Source organism: Terrapene carolina, unplaced genomic scaffold, assembly GCF_002925995.2.
Source record: "Terrapene carolina triunguis isolate 2854851 unplaced genomic scaffold, T_m_triunguis-2.0 Scaffold421, whole genome shotgun sequence".
NCBI classification, from domain to species: Eukaryota; Metazoa; Chordata; order Testudines; family Emydidae; genus Terrapene; species Terrapene triunguis.
In genome coordinates, this window is record NW_020664772.1 from 462017 (window position 1) to 472953 (window position 10937).

General features: G+C 54.4%; 1 protein-coding gene across 1 annotated transcript; it reads left to right on the forward strand.

Annotated features, from left to right (window-relative positions):
• Window positions 1-1092: 1092 nt before the first annotated feature.
• LOC113407818 (gamma-aminobutyric acid type B receptor subunit 1-like) lies at window positions 1093-6810 on the forward strand. Its single transcript, XM_029913027.1, has 5 exons — window positions 1093-1184; window positions 2517-2631; window positions 5405-5480; window positions 5895-6098; window positions 6596-6810. The coding sequence occupies exons 3-5, from the start codon at window positions 5405-5407 to the stop codon at window positions 6808-6810; spliced, it is 495 nt and encodes a 164-aa protein (XP_029768887.1). The 5' UTR covers window positions 1093-1184; window positions 2517-2631.
• Window positions 6811-10937: the final 4127 nt, after the last annotated feature.

Sequence of the window (10937 nt, forward strand, 5' to 3'; positions counted from 1 at the left end):
GCTCTGCCAGTGCCCCTCACTCCCAACCCGCAGCCCCCTGCTAGCCCAGCCAGGGACTCCCCCAGCTCTGCCAGCGCCCCTCACTCCCAACCCGCAGCCCCCTACTAGCCCAGCCATGGACACCCCCAGCTCTGCCAGTGCCCCTCACTCCCGACCGTCCCTGCTAGCCCAGCCCTGCCCCCCCTCCCCCAGCTCTGCCGGTGCTCCTCACTCCCGACCTGCAGCCCTATCATTTGCTACCAGCCCCAAACAAAAACCCTCGTTCTCGGGATTTATTCAGTGCATTAAAAGATTCATGAGCCACAATTGCTTCTGTCCCAGTTTATCAGGGACTCCACCCAGCCCCCGCTCCCCTCGCCCCCTCCCCTCCGCCCAGTTGCCTCAGCTCTCCCTGCTCCCCTCGGCCCCCCCGCCCAGTGCCCTCAGCTCCCCCCAGCCCCCTGCTCCCCTCAGCTGTGGGGAGGCTGTGGGAGAGTGGTGGTATGTACAATGTGTGTTTGTGTGACTCCGGATTAACCCCTGGAGCTGAGCTCAGAGCCCGGCCCTGCCCCCCTGGCAGTCAGGGGTGACTCCAGATTGACTCCTAGAGGGGCCAGCTGAGCTGAAAGCCTGGCCAAGGTGCCCTGCATTCCAGGCTGGGCCCCACCCAGCTGTGCTGTGGTATCAATAATAAATGCTGGGGGCCGACCCGCTGCAAGCCACGCCCATCTGGGTTCTGGGATTTCCTGTGCAGTGCAGTGTCCGGCCTTTCTTCTCTGGCCCTGGACCCAGCCCCGTGGCATTAACTGCTTCACTGCCCAGCCCCTCAGCACCCTGCCCCGGAGTCACCACGGCACAGAGCCCAGCCAGAGCAAGAGCACAGCGTGGGCTGCTCCTCCCTGGCCAGCTGCTTCCAGCTCGGCGGGCAGCCAGCACCATCCCAGCAGTCGCCACAGTTCGGCACGTCGCCCCTTCTGGACCAGCCCGGCTCGTCCCTGCACCAGGCGGGGCCCCTGCTGAGATCCTGGGGGGTTATATTTCCCCCCGGGACCGGGATTCAGCCTGCACCTTCCTCGCCCCCCACCCCCACCCCCACCCCCACCCCAGCTGCGATGCTGGCAGGAGCCCAGCCTTCAATTCCCAGCCCTGCATTCACCCGAGGGCCCCCCTGGCTGCCCCAGATGCCCTGGCGGCTCCCTCTACTGGTGAGACAATAGCACTGCGGCTGTCGTGCTGGCCCAGGACTGCCGGCCGAGTCATGTGCCACCCTGCTGAACCCAGTGGGGTTTCGGTCGCCTGCTGCTTCCCACCCCAATCGCCAGCTCCCCTGCCTGGCTCCCCCACAGCTCTTCCACCTAGCTCCCGCCTCCCAGCTCCCCTGCCTGGCTCCCCCCGGCTCCCCTGCCTGGCTCTCCCTGGCTTCCCAGAGCTGGCTTCTTTGAAGTGCTTGGGGCCCCATGTCCGCTGCCCAGCAGGTCACCTGCTCAGCTGAGGCCCATGCCCTCAGCAGCAAAGGGCACATGCCTCTGCTGCCTGGGCTAAACAGCCCTAGATCTGCCCGTGACTCATACGCAGGCCTGGGGTGCACGCTGGGCTGCACAGGTGAAGGCCCCATTGCCATGGTAATTGGTAACAATGAACCAGCAACCTCTCCGGGTGTGCACTGCAATACAGGGTGTGGGGCAGGACTCCTGGGTTCTGGAAGAGCAGGAGAAATTTAGTGGTTAGAGGGAGGAGTGGGGCGGCAGGAGGCCTGGGTTCTGCTATGGATTTTCTGAGTCACTGTGCCTCACTTTCCCCCGCTGTGAAATGGGAGTGAGCGCCCCTTGCAGGTGGTCTCCGCGGTCTCCAGAGGGGCTCTGATTAGAGCTGGCTGAACATTTCCCCCTTTGGTGTGAGAATCCACAGCAGCCACTGGGTGTAACCTGCCCCCACGCTGGGCTCCCGTAACCAGAGGTCAGCTCCAGCCCCAAAGCAGTAGTCTCACCACCCTTCCCTGGACGTTGTGCTCATTCACGCTGGTCGTGCTGCATGTTCCCCTCTGAGGAACCTGCCCGTCACCCGTGGACTCCTGCCCAGCTCTTGGCCTCGGCTATGTCCTGTGGCAGCGGGTTCCACAGACTCATTGCGCCTAGCGGGAAAAGCTTGGGAACCCCCCACCTCACAGTCATTGAGCCCCCCCGGTTATGATGTGGCAACACGTTGGGCTGATGCAGCCAGCTCTGGGCAGCGACCCTCAGAGCCTTCACCACAGCTGCCTCCCATCTAGGAGCCAGGCTCGCATGGGGGCTGGTTTGAGCTCAGGCTAGTGGCTGGACCATGTGTAAGGGTAGTGCAGGCAGTGGGGGGGGTCCAGATACCCCGGGCCGATCCCGCCTCCCCAGGGATATTGTACCCACGTTGCTCACTTTGCACCCAACCCCAAAGGAGGCCATGTGGTGAGATATGCAGGGGTCGAGGAAGCCATTTCTGGGGGGCCGGCGGAGCAGGTGGGGAGGAGGCCAGGTCGTTTCTAAGAGGGGTGTTTGTGTTTCCAGCTTTCAGGGCTGGTTGGCGGGTGCCGCGGTGTCGAGCGACTGCCCTGCGCACGGATCTAGCCCCAGGCTGGGAGGGAGAACAGGCCGGCACCACCCACCACACGCCTGCCACAAGGTATGGGGGGACTGCTGCTCCCTGCTGGGCGGGATGAGTCCTGGGGTGTGCGTGTCTGTCTGTCTGTCTGTCTGTCCCTGCTGCCCCCTGCTGGACGAGATGAGTGCTGCTGCTGCTGCTGTGTGTGTGTGTGTGTGTGTGTGTGTGTGTGTGTGTGTGCACAAAGTGACGCTGCTGCCTGCCCTCTGCTGGCATGGGTTGTCTGTGTAAATTCCTGCTGCCCTCTGCTGGACGAGATGAGTCGTATACTGTGTGTGTGTGTGTGCGTGCGCGCGCGCACGCTGCCCCTTGCTGAAGGCAATGAGATTTACTCAGTATGCATTTGTCCCGCCTGTAGAATGAGTCCTGCTGTGTGTGTGTGTGTGTGTGTGTGTCCCCCTCCTGGCTGCCCCAATGAGAGGGAACGAGCCCTGCGCTTTGTGTGTTTGTGTAAGTCACCCTCAGCGGCCCCTGTGGGCACTGCTGTCTCTGTTTGTGCTGGGACAGGGCATATCACACATTATCACTGCCACAGGCATTTGGGGTACTCTAGCAAGTACCCCCCCAACCACTAGACTGCACTCCCCTCCAAAGAGCCAGAGCTAGAACCCAGGAGTCCTGGCTCTAAGACATCCCGTGTCTCACCCACTAGATCCAATTCACAAACCGACAGGAGGGGCACCGATTGGATATGGTAGGCTCAGGGTCAGGGGCAGCTCTTCCCCTGTAATAGGCACACAGGGGGTGGGGGTCAGCAGTGGGGGCAGCTATTCCTATGCAATGGTGTCACAGACTCACAGGTTGTGCCCACTCTTGGCCCCATGCGGTCCCTGGGGGAACCCCCTTCAGTGTGACAGCCCTTCTCGGGGGTCCACTCTTGGGGGTTAAGACCCTCCGCATCCTGGAACCGCACCTCTCTGAGCCTTAGCACGCCTGTTTCTCTCTGTGGGCCCCCTCAGGGGGTCCACTCGCTCTGGACACCAGGGGCCTTCACTCCCAGAGGAAATAATGCAACCCTGTTCTCTAGACCAAGTGACTGTCAGCCAGCGTAAAACAGGAGAGTTTATTGAGCATCTGAACACAGCATAGGAAACTCTCAGGGCCCTCAGGTCTGGCCTCCCTCAGCACAGCACATCCAAGTCTTCCCTCCATCCAGGTGGGCTCTGCCTGCTCTCTCTCTCCAGTCCCGAGCCCCCTTTGCTTTCCAGCTGGGCATCTGATATCACCTTCCCCAAGCCCCGCCTCTGTCCATTGTCTTCTAACCAGGTAAACAGGGTCGCCTGGGCCTCCTCTCCTCTCCGCCATCCTCTGTCCCCCTCTGGCTGGAACCCACTGGTCAGGTCACCGGGGTTCACAGCCCATTGTCCTCCCACTGGCCGGAGCCATCTGTGACTCCTGAGCTGGGCCTCCCGGTCACCAGGTCACCAGTCGCTGGGGTATCCATTCTGCAGGCCATTGGCTGGGGTCCCAGGTTCTGTCGCAGGTCCTCTGTAACAACAAACTCCCTCTCCCATCACCTTGTTAAACCAGTAACACCCAGGGAAACTGAGTCCCACCCCTTCTGCATGCAAACCATTGAAAAAACAAGGAACCCCCCCACAGTTCGTCACAAATGGCCACATGGGGGCACTGGGGACTAGGAATATTTAGGTATTCACAGGATGTTCTGGGGCTTATTCTCTAACTCTGCCATTATGCCCAGAATCTTTAGCCTTTCCCTCTGTGGTGCTTACTGCATCATTCAGACCTTTTTAAAGCCCTGGGAGTGAGGTCTAGTGGTTGGGGCAGGGGGTCTGGGAGCCAGGACTGCTAGTCCTATCTAGCTGTGGTCTTTTAGAAAGGCTCCAGAGGTGATCCTGGCAATTACAGGCCTAACCTCAGTACCAGGCAAATTGGTTGAAACTATAGTAAAGAACAGAATTGCCAGAAACATAGATGAACATGACTTGTTGGGGAAGAGTCAACATGGCTTTTGTAAAGGGAAATCATGCCTCACCAATCTACTAGAATTCTTTGAGGGGGGTCAAGAAGCATGTGGACAAGGGTGACCCAGTGGATACAGTGTATATGACAGGGATCTGTAAAATCATGACGGTTGTGGAGAAAGTAAATAAGGAAGTGTTATTTACCCCGTCACATAACACAAAAGCTAGTGTCACCTCATGGAATGAATAGGCAGCAGGTTTAAAACAAACAAAAGGAAGTATTTCTTCACACAATGCACAGTCAACCTGTGGAACTCTTTGCCAGAGGATGTTGTGAGGGCCAAGACTATAACAAGGTTCAAAAAAGAACTAGATAAGTTCACTGAGGATAGATCCATCAATGGCTATTAGCCAGGATGGGCAGGGATGATGTCCCTAGCCTCTGTTTGCCAGAAGCTGGGAATGGGCGACAGGGGATGGATCACTTGATGATTACCTGTTCTGTTCATTCCCTCTGGGGCACTGGCACTGGCCACTGTCGGAAGACAGGATAATGGGCTAGATGGACCATTAGTCTGATCCAGTCTGGCCATTCTCATGTTCTTACCCCAGGCTCTGGAAGGAGTGTGATCTAGTGGGTTAGAGCAGGGGGGCTGGGAGCCAGGACTTCTGGGTTCTCTGCTGGCTCTGGGAGGGCAGTGATGTCTAGTGGGTTAGAGCAGGAGTAAGGTCTTTGGGAGCCAGGACTCGTGGGTTCTTGCCTTGTCGTAACCCTGTGGCAGTTGGCCCTCTGTGTAATCATGTGGGGGACAGGTTGTATCCCCCTCCCCTATCCCCATTCTCATTGCCTCTTCCCTCCACCCCTGCAGATGCTGCTCCTGCTGCTGAGTGTGGTGCTAATTCCAGCTCCTGGCTCTGGGGCGCTGGGACTCAACAGCACAACAGGTACATAGGAACCGCTCCCACTCCAGCCTCGCATGCTGAGCCAGACCTACCAGGCTTCTCTGCTCACCCCACCCCCAAAAGCCCCATAATCTACGCCAGGACCCCCCGTGCCGGCGGTGCTCAGTCCCCAAGGAGCTCCCCCCAGACTCCCACATATACCCCTGCATGTACCCCCATGCGCACGCAGACACGCTCAGCTCTGCACTCCTCTCCTCTGTGTACGCATGTGCACACGCTCACACACACTTGGGGATGCACACAGACACAAGCATGGGAAACCCAACAAAAGTACACACGCGCGAGGACGCCTCCCCCTGCACACACACTTGCTCTTCCCCCACCCACCCCGCTCCTGTCCCCCCAGCTCAGCCGGAGGCCCCCCCACCTGACGGTGCCCCGCTCTGCGCCCCCCAGGCTGTGAGATCATCCACCCGCCGCGGGACGGGGGGATCCGGTACCGGGGCCTCACCCCGGACCAGGTGCAGACAGTGCACTTCCTGCCCTTCGACTATGAGATCGAGTATGTGTGCCGGCCCGACCGCGAGATCGTGGGGCCCAAGGTGCGCAAGTGTCTGCCCAACGGGACCTGGACTGAGATGGGCCATGCCAGCCGCTGCCGTGAGTCACCCCCGGCCCCCATGCCCACCCTGGGGACGGGACACAGGGCCTTTCCACCCTCGGGGGCACCAGCTCCGATCTGACCCCAGGGCAAGGGGATTGGCTGGCTCAGAGGGGGGGGGGGGGGGGGGAGGGGGCGTTCCCCCTCCAGGGGGCACTGTGTCCAACCCAGGCCCATGGGGGGGAATGACGGGGGGGCTTGGGGGGGGGGGCAGGGAATGGAGCATGGGGCCTTTCCCCTCTAGGGGGCGCTGGCTTCCATCCGGCCCCAGGCTGGGGGACTGGCTGCCTCAGGGGGGCAGGGAATGGGGCACAAGGCCTTTCCCCTCTAGGGGGCGCTGGCTCCCATCCGGCCTCAGGGTGGGGACTGCCTGGCTCAGGGGGTGGGGAATGGGGCCTGGGGTCTTTCTTCTATAGGGGGCGCTGGCTCCAACCAGGCTGAGGGTGGGGTGTCTCAGGGGGTGGGCTCTGGCTCTGACTGTCCCCCTCCCCGGCAGTGCGGACCTGTCCCAAGATACACCTGAGCTTGGAGAACGGGCAGGCGGTGCCACGCGGCATGGAGCGGGTGCCTGTGGAGGGCACCTGGGTGGAATATCACTGCAACCCCGGCTTCCGCCTGGTGGGTAGCGCCCGCAGCAACTGTACCAAGGTGGGGAGCTGGAGCTTCCCCAAACCTATCTGCGAACGTGAGTCAGGGCACGGGGGGAGGTGAGCAGAGGGGGCCCCTTAGGGGCATGTCTGGGGTGAGTGGGGCAGGGTCTGTGGCTGGGGAGGGGGCAAGGTCCGTCTGTGTGGGTCTCTGGGGTGAGGGGCCTGTGGGGCAGGGTCCGTGGGGTGGGCCAGGGTCTGTGTGTGGGGGTCTCTGGGGTGAGGGGTATGTAGGGCAGGGTCCATTTGGCAGCCCAGAGTCCATGTGTGGGGGGTTGTGAGGAGAGGAGTGTGTGGGGCAGGGTCCATATGTGGGAGTCTCTGGGGAGAGGGATGTGTGGGGCAGGGTCCGTGGGGTGGGGCAGGGTCTGTGTGTGTGTGTCTGTGGGGAGAGGGGTGTGTGGGGCAGGCAGGCCCTCTCAGAGGTCCAGAGAGGCCCAGGCCACTTTCAGCTTTTGAGGCCCCCTAGCCATAATAAAAATAAAAAATGACGACACATGAAAACAAAATAAGGCACCAAAAAAAGCGTGAGACATAATTTGAATATTTTTTTATTTAACAAATGCTTTTCTAGCCTTTTTCTGTGCAAATGCACTAATTGTTGAGGAAAAATCTAGCTTTCGTGCAATGTCACAGTTGATATTAAACATGGCGAGCCCATTCAAATACTCTTGTCCCATAGTTGAATGGTGATAGTTCTTTACCTGCTTCAACATGTTGAAGGTGCGTTCACCTGAAGCCACTGATGCAGGTAAACTGACAAAAATACGCAATGCAATTGTGATATTAGGAAACACCCCAGAACATCCAAAGAGGGGAGGGATAGCTCCATGGTTTGAGCATTGGCCTGCTAAACCCAGGGTTATGAGTTCAATCTTTGAGGGGGCCATTTAGGGATCTAGGGCAAAAATCTGTCTGGGGATTGGTCCTGCTTTGAGCAGGGGGTTGGACTAAATGACCTCCTGAGGTCTCTTCCAACCCTGAGATTCTATGATTTCTTGAAGCAATTCCTTTGGCTTGCAAACCAATTTAAAGTTCATGAAATATATTTGTTTGAGGAAGATGACCTCATCACTAAGATCTTTTGAGATTTCTTCGTTGTACTGTTGCTGAAATTGTTCAGCTGCAGAAAGTAGATCTTCATTACTCAGTCTGTTGAACTGCCAAAGAAACCGAAAAAGGGTACAAATTAGTCACAGTGACTCAAATCGACATGTAAGACCTGATTGAATAGAGTCAATGATGACAAGGAAGACATTGACCCTATAATGCTGCTCGGCATCGGATTCAGTAGGTAAATTGCAATTGGTGAACTCAGATGAAATGTCAATATTCTGTGCTACTAATCTGGATTCAGTCAGGATCACATCCCATTGTTCACGAATCTGTTTAATGTCATTGATAAGACTTTCAATGTTATCCCTCTCAACATCAAGTGTAGCATTGTGTGCTTCAATTACCAGATGAGTTTGGTGGATCATTGTAAGTAGCTTCATCCACAAAGATGACATCAGAATGCATTCAAATTTGGACATGTGCTTCTGAATAGGCTGAAGTTCAGTTCGAGCCTGTGCAGTGAGATTGAGAGATTCAAGCTCATTTAAAGCCTTTCTCACTGAATTCAAATGCTGCGCAACTGGTTGAACACCATCAATCCATGCAGACCATCTAGTTTTGGACATCCCATGCAGTGAAACAGGAAGATATTGCTTCAGCATTTCCCACCTTTGTGGACTGCTACTGAAGAGATTGTACATTTGCTGAACAGTTCCAAAGTAAGTAATTGCCTCCTTGCATGATTCAGCACAGTCAACACCTACAAGGTTTAGCGTGTGGTTTCCACAGCTGGAGAAAATACAGTCTGAATTATGCTCAGGCAGAACTACTTGTACACCTTTGTACTTCCCAGCCATATTAGATCCATTGTCATAGGCTTCACCAATGCAGACTTGAAAATCTAACTTAAAACCTTCTAGAATTGCTAGTACTCAAGCAGCAATTTCTTTTTCAGTTTTTCTCGTGAAATTATCAAACAAAATAAACCTTTCTTCAATTGAAAATTTTCAGCTGTCTACAATCTTAACATACCAAATAACTATAGTAGTCTGTTCCTTGTGAGAACAATCTGGAGTGACATCAACAATGATTGAAAATACTTGGCATTTTGAATCTCATCAAGAATTGTTGTTTGTACGAATGACCCACATACCTCAATAAACGTATTTTGTATGCGTGTGGAGAGATAATGGACTTGCACGCGCTTTTGACTCTCTTGCAATTCTCAAACACGTTTAACATCATTAATGATCTGGAGGATGGCGTGGACTGCACTCTCAGCAAGTTTGCAGATGACACTAAACTGGGAGGAGTGGTAGATACGCTGGAGGGTAGGGATAGGATACAGAGGGACCTAGACAAATTAGAGGATTGGGCCAAAAGAAACCTGATGAGGTTCAACAAGGACAAGTGCAGAGTCCTGCAATTAGGACGGAAGACTCCCATGCACTATTACAGACTAGGGACCGAATGGCTAGGAAGCAGTTCTGCAGAAAAGGACCTAGGGGTTACAGTGGACGAGAAGCTGGATATGAGTCAACAGTGTGCCCTTGTTGCCAAGAAGGCTAACGGCATTTTGGGCTGTATAAGTAGGGGCATTGCCAGTAGATCGAGGGACGTGATTGTTCCCCTCTATTTGGCATTGGTGAGGCCTCATCTGGAGTACTGTGTCCAGTTTTGGGCCCCACACTACAAGAAGGATGTGGAAAAATTGGAAAGAGTCCAGCAGAGGGCAAAAAAAATGATTAGAGGGCTGGAGCACATGACTTATGAGGAGAGGCTGAGGGAACTGGGATTATTTAGTCTGCAGAAGAGAAGAATGAGGGGGGATTTGATAGCTGCTTTCAACTACCTGAAAGGGGGTTCCAAAGAGGATGGATCTAGACTGTTCTCAGTGGTAGCAGATGACAGAACAAGGAGTAATGGTCTCAAGTTGCAGTGGGGGAGGTTTAGGTTGGATATTAGGAAAAACTTTTTCACTAGGAGGGTGGTGAAGCACTGGAATGGGTTACCTAGGGAGGTGGTGGAATCTCCTTCCTTAGAGGTTTTTAAGGTCAGGCTTGACAAAGCCCTGGCTGGGATGATTTAGTTGGGAATTGGTCCTGCTTTGAGCAGGGTGTTGGACTAGATGACCTCCTGAGGTCCCTTCCAACCCTGATATTCTATGATTCTAACATGCGCTGATAAAAGTGGGTCATATTTGCTGCGGAACTCAACTATGCCTAGAAAGTTTCCATTTGCACGATCACCAATATGTTGACTGGAACCAAAGAAAGCCAATACCCACTCAGAAAGAAAAAGGATGATATTCAGGATGTGCTCAAGAAGTTTTTTCCAGTTATTAGTTTCTGTAGAGAGTTCAGTCAAGAGTAAATTCTCAACTGAACTTTCAGCTGATGCTGCCCTACTGGCTGATTTCCATGCAACATAGTTTTCTTTGTGTGACGTTGAACTCTCATGTGATGGTATTCGGTCTTTCAACTTCCTCCAACCTCTGTTGATGCTCCATTCTGATTGATCAGAGAGAACTGATGTATTTGTAGCTTTTTTGTTCAAAATGAACCAGGTTGCACAGTACAGAGATTGTTTTTCCGTACTCCAGCATAACCAGTCTCTTGTGCAGGTCTCACCTTTGGAAGAGTTTTTGAGTGTCAGCAGACAAGTAGGGAAAGCAAGATTATCAGCATCTCGTGGAATGTTACTTGGAATTTCAAAACAACTAATTTGAAGAAAAGACTGCATTTGGGCAGCATTGCTCTTGTCAATAATTCCAGTGTCAGTCACAGTCAAACCTGTAGTAATCATGAATTACTCTTGCTGTGTAAGATCTACATCTTCCTGTTGCGGTTGAGTTTCTTGACCGTACACAGGATCTTCTGCTGCATCTTTTACTGTTGGCACATCTTCTTCTTGACTACTGTCCTCATGTTCAGGTATTGGCATTGAAATATCACCTGTTGCAGTTGCGGAGTTTTCATTATCTGTAGCATTGTTTGTTGGGTAAGGTGTGTTTTCCAGTGGTTTGAGAAATGAAGTTACTGGCTTTGAGCTCTTAGCTGCTGCTTCACTCAGTTGTTTTCTCCATCTCTTGCTTGCACCATTTTCAAATCTCCTTTTCATAGTGATCTATCTGGT

Excerpts from the sequence above, each read along its gene's own strand:
- LOC113407818 (XM_029913027.1), top strand. The coding sequence starts at position 5,405 with ATGCTGCTCCTGCTGCTGAGTGTGGTGCTAATTCCAGCTCCTGGCTCT. Across the intron at positions 5,481-5,894 it reads GGGACTCAACAGCACAACAG|GCTGTGAGATCATCCACCCG; the intron begins GTACATAGGAAC and ends TGCGCCCCCCAG. Across the intron at positions 6,099-6,595 it reads GGGCCATGCCAGCCGCTGCC|TGCGGACCTGTCCCAAGATA; the intron begins GTGAGTCACCCC and ends CCTCCCCGGCAG.